This window comes from Choristoneura fumiferana, chromosome 24 (assembly GCF_025370935.1).
Source record: "Choristoneura fumiferana chromosome 24, NRCan_CFum_1, whole genome shotgun sequence".
Taxonomy (NCBI): domain Eukaryota; kingdom Metazoa; phylum Arthropoda; class Insecta; order Lepidoptera; family Tortricidae; genus Choristoneura; species Choristoneura fumiferana.
In genome coordinates this window covers 6,582,807-6,596,974 of record NC_133495.1, presented here as the reverse complement: position 1 = coordinate 6,596,974, position 14,168 = coordinate 6,582,807, and the positions used below count along the sequence as shown (strand labels likewise).

The 14,168-nt window shown below is 37.5% G+C and overlaps 1 protein-coding gene across 1 annotated transcript in view; it reads left to right on the top strand.

Annotated features, from left to right (window-relative positions):
- Dpp10 (Dipeptidyl peptidase 10) overlaps window positions 1–14,168 on the top strand; it is a 179,102-nt gene that overhangs the window by 92,199 nt on the left and 72,735 nt on the right. Inside the window, exon 4 of the mRNA XM_074106623.1 lies at window positions 12,205–12,299. Coding sequence (XP_073962724.1) covers window positions 12,205–12,299 — 95 coding nt within the window. The remainder of the gene's footprint in view (window positions 1–12,204; window positions 12,300–14,168) is intronic.

Genomic DNA, 14,168 nt, shown 5'->3' with positions numbered 1-14,168 from the left:
AAATTTGTGTCTAGACTTCTGTCCAGTGGTGGTGTAGGGGGTGCATCCATGTCTCAGATTGTATTTTCTATATTGAAGGCTATAGTCAATGTCACAATAAGCCTTATTGTTTTTATTCTGGTCACAAAACTGGGTAGGCGTCAATTCTAAAATGGTTAAACGTTTGTTGTTACTTACGACTATAGGGCAAAAGTTACCGAAAATACCACAAAAACTTTTTAAAGGCGGTAAAATAGATATAACAATAAAACAATGCGATTTGTGGCTTGTTTTTGTCCTCACATTCGGTACATTGGCTTACATGATTTCCTCGTAGACGTGCTACGAATGTACAGCGCTACGAGCGCTACGAATTCAGAGTCCGCGTAGGCATTGCTACGTAATTGTGTGTGACTAGACTACTAGACGTCGTAATATTAAATCAAGGCAAAAATCTTGTTTCTTATTGATCTAATAATTCTACTGTGAATTTGTGAAACGCAAACCATCGTGAAGAATAAATATGGAAAAAACGGCCAAGCGCGAATTGGATTCAAGAATTGTGTGTATCTATGAATGTCCACTGTTAGCGCCATGCTCTTAAGCAAAAAGCAGGGGTCATTTGAGTTGAGATTGATTAATAGACAAACATCCATACTAATATTATAAATGTGAAAGTGTGCGTTTGTATGTTTGTCCGTCTTTCACTTTGAAACGGAGCGACGGATCGACGTGATTTTTGGCATAGATATAGTTTATGGGCCAGAGAGTGACATATTTATAAATAAATTAAAAAAATTACTTGTCGATGTCACACGCAATCCATTCCGCCCAAATCCGCCTCACACTTTAAATGACAAATACAATTTATAACAAAATAGCCGAAACAAATCCCATTAAGCATGATTGGCTCGGCCGTAACTCATTTCGCGGCTAAACGACCCCCTCCCTGTCTGTGACAGTCGATAAAGGGGGTAATCGCGTGGGTAATCGAATGGGGTATGTGGATTAAAAATAATTGCCGTCTCATTATGACTCTTTTTTTATTTCTACAGATCAGTATGTTCTAAGTTAAGGAGATTATTTTTTCAAAGATTTTCAAATTGAGTTTGGACTTAGGACCTAACCATGGTAATTGTGAATGTTGCTGTGTCAGGCGTTACCTACTAAGCGGAAATATAGTTCAGTGCGTGCGTTCGTGTGTGTGTTTGTGTGTGTGTGTGTGTGTGTGTGTGTGTGCGTTTGTGTGTTGGTGTGTGTTTGATACTTTTTCATGTAGAAATAGCTGGACAGATTTATAATAAAATTGATTTCCAGAATAGGCCATGTAAAATCCCTTAATCACAAGTCCAGAAACATGACATTTTCCACGGGTATTTTCTTTCAACGTAAATGAAGACCAGGATGTAATTTTTGTTAATATTAGTTACATTTTATATAACAACGAAAAGTAAACGACTGTAAGACAAAGTCCACTTTGCGGAGCTCCTATTTTTTTCTTCTAAGTCTTAAATTTTCATTTATTTCGACTCCAGGTGTTCGATATCTCCTTAGGAGAATCCCTGGTCTACCGTATCGGTGATATTCTGCGTAGTCTCGAGCCTTACTTTTCCTAAAATTTTCCCTCCAACCACAATTTGCGGGAGGTCCATAGGAGCATTAATGCAGGAATACTAAGTAATTTCAGCAAAACAAAACTAACATCTCAAGCACATTTGCAGGCGGATCACGTCGCACAAACGTCAACTTTAATATGATTCCAACTTGATACCGCGAAACATAGTACGCTGGCTTCAAATAGGGAACAAACAGCAAAATTGGATCCAACTTGCTGAGTTGCTACGAACAAACTAATATGCATTTCAATTAACATTGGGATTGGATTTGCTGATAATTTCACTATCTTTTCATTAACTCTTTTAGACTTAAATACTGGCTAAGTGCGAGTCGGACTTGCGCACTGCTGCACCGTAGTGTGAAAATTTGAAGATTGTGGCTCCAAACGTTTGGCTGTAAAAACTTGTGTGACAGACGAACAGACGGACACGTGAGTGACAAGCAATAGAGCTCGGTTTAGGCCATTCTGTTAGAACCCTAAACATGGAAATCTTATAGCACTCTGGATAGATGGACGTCTGGAATAATAAAGTATAGGCACCTACTTTGTAACCTGGGGGGCTACTACGAAATACGAAAATCGAAGTTCGTATCTTACCGTCCCTCTCACTCTCGTATTAAATATTGTAAGCGCCAGCAGGACAGCAAGATACGAAGTTCGAATTTTGGACTTCGTGCTATAGGGTCTGATTTTCCCATGGGATTTAATCCTTCAACCTTGACCACTAAGTTTAGAAACATGAAATTTTGCACGGGTGCTTCATGCAAGGTAAATAATAAATTATAAACATCATGGGACACTTGAGACTAATTGACCTAGTCTCAAACTAAGCAAAGCTTGTACTATGGATACTAGGCAACGGATAAACATACTTATATAGATAAATACATACTTAAATGCATATTGAACATCCAAGACCCGAGAACAAACATTCGTATTATTCATACAAATATCTGCCCCGGCCGGGAATCGAACCCGGGACCTCTAGCTACGTAGTCAGGTTCTCTAACCACTTGGCCATCTGGTTGTCGAATGTAGATATTGTAGATCATGATGGAATATTTGGGAATTTCCACGGGAATTTACCAAAATCATGGTATAAATTTGACTGCCAGATTTGGTGGTTTAAATGAGCGAAGCCGCGGGTAAAGGCTAAGTTAAGTGATATTTAATTAAGTGTTGCTCACTCTGTTATTCTACATAATTTTATTTACATTTTAAAAGCCGCGTGGGAAGAAAACGTCGCTTAGATTTAAGTTTAAAAGTTCAAAACTTTTGTAGCAAAGCTTCGTTCCCCTTTTAACATAGAAAAGGACAAAAAAGGCAGCTAAGTAGGATTGTAGAAACACTGAAGCCTTAAAACACTGACACGGAATATATGTAGGTATAAAGCATTTATCTGGAAATGATCTTCGAATTACAATACATTAAAAAAAATAGACAACGCCAATTAAGAAGTCAAATTTTTGTAATGAAACTTTCGTCAAAATAGCTTACACGATCATTAAGATACCTGTACCTGTGTGTACCATCAGCCAAATATGTGGTCTACCACCCTAAAGTTGATAATCGTTTGCATGTCATAAAACAATAATGCCAATAGTCGTGTCTGTCAATTTGGAAGTTCGACTTTAGGGACATATTCATTTGATAGGAACTTGTTTAAAAATTGATAGACCACTTATTTGGCTGATGGTACCTGTTTCTGTATCGCTTACTATTTGTGGTATAAAGAGTAATTGTATTGTATTGTAATACCATAAAATTTGATAAATATCAGTAGACCACAGTATCTATGTACGTATGCCGTATGGCCATCCTAAGTTTGCGTTTCCATCAGCAAATGTACGAGGATGTGTTGCGAGAGATGTGTTTTCTTGAACGAATAGAAACGCTACATTTACCTATTCTCATCTTAAGTGGAAACGCAGCCTAAGGATCTTTTAGTAAAGCGGAACCCTGGAACCCTATAAACTCGCAGCTCCGTAACGCAGCGGGTCGGTAAAGTTTCGGGTCCGAATAATGTTGCTGGAAAGAATTAGCCGACAAAATTAGGCAACTTTTGGCACGGTCGGGTTACTCTGTTGTCCAGGTTTATAGGGATTTGGAATGGTTTGTATTTGTTGACATGCGTGTATGTGTGACCATGCCTGCCTGTAGAATAGGACCGACCTATCACTTACCGTAGATGTTAGAAAACGCTGCGTTTAACGCACATCAATTTTGGATCAGATAATCTTATTACCTAACATTGTCTTACGCGGTGAGCGTAGCTGCAATCTTATAGATTATCTGATACAAAATTGATGTGCGTCAACGCATTGCGTTTAACGTAGCGTTTATCACATAAAACAACCGAGTGCTTAAGTGAGTTGTCATGGTCAAAATCACGAAAGAAGAAATCAATGGAACAAGCAGAGGGTCTTACTTTCAAACCCGGGCCCATGTCTTTGGATTTTTCACAATTTACCTTTAAAATTTGCCATGAGCTTTTCAGTGAAGGAAAAACATCCTGAAAAAGCATATATACACCATCGTAGCAATTCAATGTTGTGTGCGAAGTTCGCAATCTAGCCCTATACTACGAAGTGCAAAACTCGAACTTTGTATGTTGCCGTCCCGCTGACGCTTATGGCAATTAATAGGGGAGTGAAAGGGACGGTGCGATACGAACTTCGATTTTCGAGTTTCGTAGTAGCCTCTCTGCACTGGGCCTGCGCAACTAATGCCCGGTGATGGAACGTGTATCAGGCAGATATATTGACAAGACTAATAATAGTAATAATTTAAAATCTTAATTATAATTAATGTCATTATTAATCCGATTATTGCGCTAATTTTGATGAGAACATTAGTGAAATTCTAGTCTAGTTAGGAATATTATTTGCCACTTAAGTAAGGCTAAACGTTTTCTTATTACCAATTAATAAGTACCGATATAACTCAAGATCTATTAGGTCCCATCACTAAACTTACGTTACATGCATATTACGTTTCTTCACTTAAATTTATTGTGCTTTGAATTTAATTAATTGATTATAAAAATCTGATAGCTTAAATTATTTGGTATAACATAGTTCTTTATGTTCAAATATTTTACGCCAGTCATATTCAGGGTACAACTGAAATATACTTACTTCCATATATTTAGACCGCAGCAACTTTTTTTTCAGTAAAACGAAACTTGCATCAAGTGCCACACGCACCATTCTAGAATGAAAGGACTGTAAATGATATTGTCCCGGCTAACTCACGTCTTAAATCAAGTTTAGCTTATCATCATTCATCATTCGAGTTTGGTAGTCGCGCGAGCAGACGGTGGCGCGCAGTACGCGTGTTGCAGCAGCCGCCGAGTCGCGTTGCTCCTAAGAAGAAGGGCTACGGATTAGCCCGAAACAGCCGAGCTAAACTCGATTTAAGACGTGAGTTATCCGGGACAATCTATCTATTTAAACGAGCTATTCTTGTATATATATAAATATATTATGGGAATCTCGGATACGCCTCCAACGATTTCGATGAAATTTGGTATGTAGGGGTTTTTGGGGAGGAAAAATAGATTTAGGTCTTATCTCTGGAAAAACGCTTGTTATCGAGTTTTAACCCAAGCGAAGCTCGGTCGCCCAGGTACTTACTATTATTTAATATGAGTGAGTCTCACGGTAGTTTTAAGTTCAAAAAACCGGCCAAGAGCGTGTCGGACACGCTTAAAATAGGGTACCGTAGCCATTACGAAAAAATTAAGTAATATTTTTCTAAGGATTTCGTATTTTACATATATGGAATCTTCCAAGTTTAGGTATATTTTATACCTTAGGCTGCTCTTAAACTACTATCCTTGTAAGTTTGATATACTTACTACTTACCATCCTAATTTTTTTTCAAATTTTCCACCCACCGGTTTAGATTTTAGAGGGGGGGACGCTCGATATTAATGATTTTTTTTATTCGACTGAATGGCAAAGGAGCAAGAGGGTCTCCTGATGGTAAGAGATTATAGACACCTGCAACACCAGGGGGATTGCAGATGCACTTTAAAGTTGAATAATTCGCAAACAAATCACTAAATCGAAAAATCGTCTCAGCAAACCCTTAATGGTTTTAAAAGACCTATCCAACGATACCCCACACTATAGATTTGGGTCAGAAAAAAAATCACCCCCACTTTACGCCTAATTTTATTTTTTTGAATTTTTTTAGTGTACCATTTTGTCGGCATAGTTTACATATATATTCGTGCAAAATAACAGCTTTCTAGCATTGATAGTCCCTGAGCAAAGCCGCGGACGGACAGAGACAGACAGACAGACAGACATAGCGAAACTATAAGGGTTCCGTTTTTGCCATTTTGGCTCCGGAACCCTAAAAAGGCAAAATACTATCGTTATTCGAATTCAATAGTATATAGTAAATAAACTGCTAAACTTAATGATAGAACCGTCCTCAGATAACGGAGCGTTTACATCGCTACAGGTAACATGAAGGCTAAATAATGTCGTTTTGTTTGTTGGTCCACTAAATATATAATTTATTCAGGGTAAAGCGCCATGCAGCTGAAGGACGGAGGGTCCGATATAAGCTGTATAGATATAACACAATGCGATCATTCATATTCATGGCTGTTTATGTTTATTCAGGAAGTAGAGTGAATGTTTTTACTGTGGGAGTAAGAAGATTTTTTATTGACAGTGACTCTTAAACTTAGTGGAAACATAATGCTGATATAAATTGGTTAACTACAAAACAGGCCTTGCCGAGTGTAGGAGCCAGTGTAATTTATTGTAAAAGTAGCAACATTTTGAAATACATAAATGAATTGATTGATTGATATCGCTTTTTAAAAGTAACTTTAGTTAGTTAATAGTTCACATGTCGGCCTATATACGTCCCACTGCAGGGCACAGAGTTCTTCACAGAATGAGAGGGCTTGGGCTGTATTTCCTACAGAGGCCCACTGCGGATGGCAACTTCACACACACACACACACACACACACACACACACACACACACACACACACACACACGCACGCACACACGCACGCACGCACGCACGCACGCACGCACGCACGCACACACACACACACACACACACACACACACACGCTGGGTTAATTCCACAAGAGGTAAAGTTAAAGAAAAGTCAGCGAAAATAACATTAAGGGGCTGTTTCACCACCCATTGTTTAATTTTATTCGACGGATAAATGTGATGACGTCTCCGTCTATTTGAACTAAACAAACAGAGACGGCATCACGTTTATCTTTCAGATAAATTTAACTAATGGATGGTGAAACAGTTTAGTCCATAAAATAAGGTCTAGACAAGAGCTGTCAGGCGGGACTGTGCCAAGCGTCTTGTTAGCGACAAACAAACTCGATAAGTTACTAACTAAATAAACTCCGACTACTCATTACATTTTAACATATATTATAGCTTTAAACGAGTCAAACCAGCGTGGATATTTATTTTGAACACTTGGTTAATAGCACAGCTTCTTCAAAAGGAATAAAGTGGGCCTTGAATTCAAATGTCAAAATTGCACTGACCCCAAAGGAGCTTATTTAGAACATATATTTAGAAAGTCCCTGTATTTAATTTCATAGTTGGACTGCAAATTTTTCAATTCACTTAGGTACTCACTAGCTATTATGAAAGCTTTGATTTCTACCGACGTTTCCATTACAGCGGGAGTAAAAAGAAGCTGATGGCTAGCTTTTTGCAGCCATTGATTGCCAATTGCAAACCTATTAGGGTTATATGACGGCTGTGTTTGAGCAAGTTGTAAGTTTTACTTGTTGCGTGATTGGCGCTTTTTGGAGTCTAAGTACAGTCAGCATAAAAGTTTGTATTAAAAAGTTTTTTTAACAAAAACTTATTTCAACTAGTTCAGTGTTCTGGAGTTTACCCCCGCTAACAAATAAACGAAAAGTTTTACAGCCTTATTCATAAAAAATCCTTAATTGAGGTTTGATCGGTCTGTTACTTAGCAGACTGATTAAGCTTGTTAGACGGTTGTCAAGAAGTATGATTCATAAACGCTTGCTAGCAGTCTGCTAGTTGTTGAGCTGCTGATAGACGGATTAGACGCGTTATGTTGGCCACCTTGACAAATCAAAGACAAAAAATGACCTCATCGATAATTAAAAATAAATAAATGACAGCAGTGACAGCAAATTAGCAGGAAAAAAAAAGCGAGATATTTGTTTTCCCGCCATTTCCGATCCGTATGTTTATGTTTAAGTGCAAAAAGCCGTAATTATGTTAATCATCCTAATTTTATTTTTCTCATATTTATTGTTAGTAAAGTAGCAGTAATTTTTAAATACAAATTCCTGAAAATAAATTTTCCTGGTTTTTTTTTAATCTTTGCATAACTTCACCCTTCACTAAAAATATCTTCGGTATGGTGTTTTGCTCTTGTCAAAGTCAGCTGTTCAAACTTGTGATGGCCATTTTGTGACTTAGCAGGGAGATAAAGGAGGGTCTACGGTTCTCTAACTTTAGCAGAGCCTTGATCGACTGATTAGCGCTAACAGACGTTTATGAATCATGTTTTTTAGCATCGGGCCTTCAAGGAGCCTTCAAGGAGGCTCTAACTTTTTATGAATAAGGCTGTTAGTCTTTATTGTCATATTGATAAAAATCCTGACTAACTGACTGTTTTATCAACGCCTAGCCTAAACTCTTTGTTAATGCCGTGGCGTGAAACAAGGGCGGATTTTCCGCAATTCCCACGGGACAGCGTTCTACAGCTAGGATAAAGAGGTAACACCATCCTCTTTAAATACTGTGAGCATGAGAGGGATGGCACGCTACAAAGTTCAAAAATCGGACTTCGTAGTCCAAGGCCAGGCCATTTACTACGAAGTGCAAAATTCGAACTTCGTATCTTGCCGTCCCGCTGACGCTTATATCATTTAATACAAGAGTGAGAGGGATGGTACGATACGAACTTCGATTTTTTTATTTTGTAGAGGGCCCCCCCTCCTCCCCCGAGGCAATGGTCCGTTTTTTGTATAGGTACACAGTATTCTCTACGCGGGATACCGGTCAGGCTGAACATACATATATTATTCACGCGGTATTAAGGGCAGGTAGGTACTATTGAAATTGGATGGCGCTGGTAGTATAATGACTAATTATAGCCCAATCAATATCGGAGGCACGCAGGTTATAGATGTCGGACAGAGTTTTTGTTAAAAAAATAATTTTAATACAAGTTTGTTTGCTGACTGTATAGCCGCCATTAGATATATGTAGGTAGGTATGTATTGTAATAAAAGATTTTGGAGCAATATTACATTTCAATAAATCTACTAGCTAGCTTAAATAATATTTTTATATTATAAAAAAGACCGCCTCGAAGCGTGTTGGGCACCTTTGCGCCAGGAACGATTCGAGGCGGTCTTTTTTATAATATAAAAATATTATTTAAGTTAGCTAGTAGATTTATTATTTAGTAGTATTTAGCTCTTAGGTATATGATTGTATTTTCTATAAGTTTATATTCTTAAATAAATTTACTTTTATTAAAAAAAAAAACAAAAAAAAAATTCAATAAATTCGTGACACTAGTTAATAATATGAGAACATTCAATTTGTCATAAATATAAAAACTACGACTTTGTATCTAAATTTCAGGTGAAGTTTGGACACCTTATGGAAAACCTTCTGAGAAATAATCACGCCAAATATATCGCTAAAATTACCTGGGAACTTCCTCGAAATTGTAGTAATTATAATAATAATAAACCTAATCCTAAGAATGAAGAAAAATACAGATGATAATAATAATAATAATAATAATATCATGGGACACTTGACACCAATTGACCTAGTCCCAAACTATTTAAGCAAAGCTTGTACTATGGATACTGGGCAACGGATAAACATATTTATATAGATAAATACATGCTTAAATACATATTAAACATCCAAGACCCGCGAACTAACATTCGTATTATTCATACAAATATCTGCCCCGCCCCGGCCGGGAATCAAACCCGAGACCTCAAGTTTCGTAACGCAAAGCAAGCTTCTCTAACCACTTGGCCATCCGGTCGTCAAAAATTGAAATTGAATTGAAAATTGAAAATTGTGAGGGAAAACGAAAGTTAAAAACAGCTTCAAGCTTATTAAAGCTGGCCAAAACAGAATGCCGACAATTGCTCATTTCGTGTTTGGGTATCTCACTTTGACCAGGTTCCACGTTGACTCAACAATTAAATCCCTGTATGGTACGAGATTTTCCACCTTGAGACTTGACAGGCTTATTGGCTTAGCCCGGATTTGCCCTGCTCCTGATCAAAATGTTGGAATTCTCGCCATAACAGGAAAAGACTGTTATTCCCGTTGTATATAAAACCTTTTAAAAGTTTAATGTATGTAGTCCGGGACTCAAATTAATTATCTGTGTACCTAATTTCATCTTTATCAGTTCAGCGGTTTAGATATGAAGAGGTAACAAATAAACGAACGAACAGACTTACAAACTTACGCATTTATAATATTAGAGAGAGAGAGAGAGAGAGAGAAACATTTATTTACTTTACACATATTCGATACACATAAAAATACATTAGATGTTAGTAGTTTTTTTTTTTGTAATAATATCTGAAGTACGTGAAGATACAATAATTGTTATACAAACTGCCATGACATCACCATCAGTGCATGGAACTATTTATAATATTACATGGATATTACCGTTATTTTACTTAGCATCGGCCAATTATGGTAAATTACATTGGTGCATTTCGTGTCACCGCAACGTGCCGCAATCAATATAGACATATAATTTAAATAATTTATTGAATCAGGCGTTACTTTGCGGAGGTCCATATCAGTTCAGGTCAGGAGGAGTTTTTTTTTAATTTGATTTATTTTTTTGAGTCTAACAACTGGTAGCATGGTGTACGGTTGTGTCACTCTGAAGATGAGCTCTGGTTGAGTTCGAAACGCGTCAGTGTAGTGTGGTGGCGGTAATAGATGGGTTTGTGTGATTTGTGTGTGTTCTTACAGTGTGGAGGTGGAGGAACTGCATGAACACGCATATTTTGCATAAGCTTAGCTATCGTAAGGTCGCGGGTGAGCAAGGAAATTATTTTAGTTCATACATATAATTTACTATAATTTATTTTACACGAATGATGCATTAAGTACTTGAAACACTACATGGCGAGGCTGATATGTGACAAATAACTTCGTTGATAACTTTCGCTTTTCTCCAGGAGTCTGTTTTTGGTCCTACTAAGTATTATAAAAAGTAAGTATAATATAAATTTTTTGCTCATTGTACTTTTTTGATTGTACTTGCATTTCGTCATCCGAACTACGTTTCCGTGATAACTTTAAAATTAAAAATTTCAAGTCGATGCCATTAATCATTGAGGAGTTCCGTCTTGCGGAGACGATTCTGGCTGGACTACCCGTACCCGAACTTTACTACCAGATATTTACATAAACATCTAAAATTTTATGTCAATCCGACTACTGGAAGTGAATCAAAATTAACTTGCAAGATTTGATCCAAAAACAAACACGACAAGCTAAATAAAAGCTTGTGAATACGAAAGTTTGTGGGATGTGTTACTTTTTCACACTTAAACTGTTGGCTGTTCCCTCCAGGAAATTGTTGAACTAAAAACAATTACTTTGCTCACCCGCGACCTTATGATAGCTACCTATGTCTTTGCAAAAAATATGCGTTCGTGCAGCTCTTTCATCTCCACACTGTAAGTCCAACTATCACCACCACACTACCCTGACGCGTTTCGAACTCAACCAGAGTTCATCCTCAAAACAACGCATCCGTTCACCATACTACCAGATGTTAGACTACAGCTACAAGAGGAGCTGCATGAACACACATTTGATGCATAGACATAGCTAGCATAAGGTCGTGGGTGAGCAAAATAATTGTTTGTAGTTAACTCGATTATAGTCAAAGTACGACCCAGCTATGACAACGCGCGACCACTTGGCAAGGGATCAACGAGTACTATACTTTATAGTACAAGTATTTTATGCCTAGGCAGGTTTGAACATTTTTAACCCTGACGCAAAAAAGTTGGAAAACCCCCGACATTGTCGCTTCAAAGTTCAATATCTCAAAAACGGCTGAACCGATTTTGATAAAACATGTCTAAGAACCATCGCTAGAAACCCTGCTTCAAATGAAAAAAAAACGCATTTAAATCGGTTCACCCGTTTAACAGCTACGGTGCCACAGACAGACAGACAGCAAACACGCCTCGTTTTGCGTCGGGGGTTAAAAAGAGGGGTGTTATAAGTTTGACCGCTATGTGTGTCTGTCTGTCTGTAGCTCTTAAACGGGTGAACCAATTTGAATGCCTATTTTTATTTGAAAGCAGGGTTTCTAGCGACGGTTCTTAGACATGTTTCATCATAATCGGTTCAGCCGTTTTTGAGTTATGAACTTTGAAGTGACAAAGTCGGGGGTTTTCCAACTGTTTGTTGGTTAGGTAATAAGTATATGCAAATACTACTGCGTCAAAACATCTGCCTACCGATAATGAGTATTCTAAGACTTTTTTATTGTGTTTACTGATTCGATAAATTATAATGGAGTTGCTATTGTTCTCAGGTGACGAATTCGTGTACCACGATGCGTCGGGCGGAATAAGCCTCATGTTCGCTGCTAACCAGTCTTCTAAGACGCTCATGCCCAACACAACCTACGTAAGTTTTTACAACTTATTTTTAATACTACGCTCTCGTGAGACCTGATTTATAAATACTAGGTTTATAAACATGGTTCAACTCACATTTTTAAGTCAGGAAACGGTCCAAGTCTACGTCTCTCGGTCTAAGTCTACTCTGACTAGTAACCATCCAAAGTGACCCCACCTTTTGCTTAGAAGACCTCGGCTAGTAGGCGACTGGATACCTTTTGTACGATGTACAGTCATCAGCACCAATATCTGACACAACAAGCGTGCATAAATGATACGACTATTTCTAGGGCTGGAAGGACGTGTCAGATATTTTTGCACGCTCCGCTGTGGCAGATAATAATGCTGGTGACTGCACCTGAGGTGCGCGACGTTTTAAACTTTATGTATTTTAACATTCTTCTTTATTTATTTATTTATATTTATTTCTAGCCTAATGTAAAAGCGAGCTTCAAGTACTCTGCGCTTTGCATATCCCCAAGGAGCAACAATTTACGAATATCTTAAACTAGTGCCATCCCTTTTGTTATTAAAAAAGTTCCCGACCGCGGTGTTGAGACGTTCCTGTGACACTTATTGAATTTTGCCACACTGCCTCCGTCCTCAGGGACAACGGAGAAAGATACAGTGGACTCGTTAATTAAACGGCATTACAGTGTTAATTGGCACCGCGAAATTAAAAATTGTATACAAAAACAAAATAGAAATAGAAAAATGTAACTTAAGAAAAAAAACTAATATACAGTGTGTAACCGACAGCCAGGTTTTTTTAAGAGAGGTTAAAGTAACGTATATCTGTAGCTTAACCATGACATTAATTTAGTTAATAAACTAAAATTGAGACTTTACTATGTTGTGCATTTCTGGCAATTATAATTTTGTTAGAAAGTTAACAAAGTCCAAGTTTTACTTTATTAATTAAATTAATTTCATGGTTTAGTTACAGAAATATGTTACTTTAACCTCCCTTAAACAAGCCTGTCTTTTGGTAACACACTGTAGAACCACAAAGTATCTACTATGAGATTTGAATCATGAAAAACCCTTAAAACCCTTTGGTTGCACTATTGAAGCATCCAAGCCTGCTGTGTCTGTCTCCACCGCACCTTCACGGTCGGCGTGACCTTTGTTCCTGACGGTGATTAATCGCATTCGAGAATTAATTAACAGCGGATCGACTGACGACTGGCGACTGACGCCAGACTGATGACTGATGAGCAATGTGTTGAGTGTCAACTTCGAAACTCGTGATTATCTTATCTGTGAAAGATACGCTGTGTAACGAGCTTGCAAGTATATGTTTGATTGGGGTACGTATTATAATGTATAAATTTAAAATACATATCGGTTGAAATACATACAGTTGAAATACCGAAAATTATAAAATATAATGCATCAAAATATATAAAGTTAATTGACATAAGTTCTAAAAGCATAAGCTTGAAATGCATAGTGGTCAAAATATATAATGGTTACAACGCATAATGGTTCTTAGTCATATGGCACAAAATGCATATTTTCATAAAGTATACGTTCAAAATTTATACAGTATGTTTTCTATAATGGTTGAAATACATACTAGACACTGAATTTTCACAAAGAAAAATGCATATATTACAATTCTGTTTTGGTCATAGTTGAACCTAACACGCTCCTCCTCGCTACGCTCGTCGTCGCACCTAAAGTTTCTATTCTATTTATGATCTGACTTTAGTTTAAAATGCAAGGTCTTGTTAGACAATACCGATTCCGATCAGTCGGTATCTTATAGGTTAGGTTAGGTTAGAGTTTTGTCCAGGCGCGAAGCGCCTTAACTACCCTGAATAGGTTGTCTTACAGTCCTTAATTTTTCAGAATTTAACATGTAAATACAATG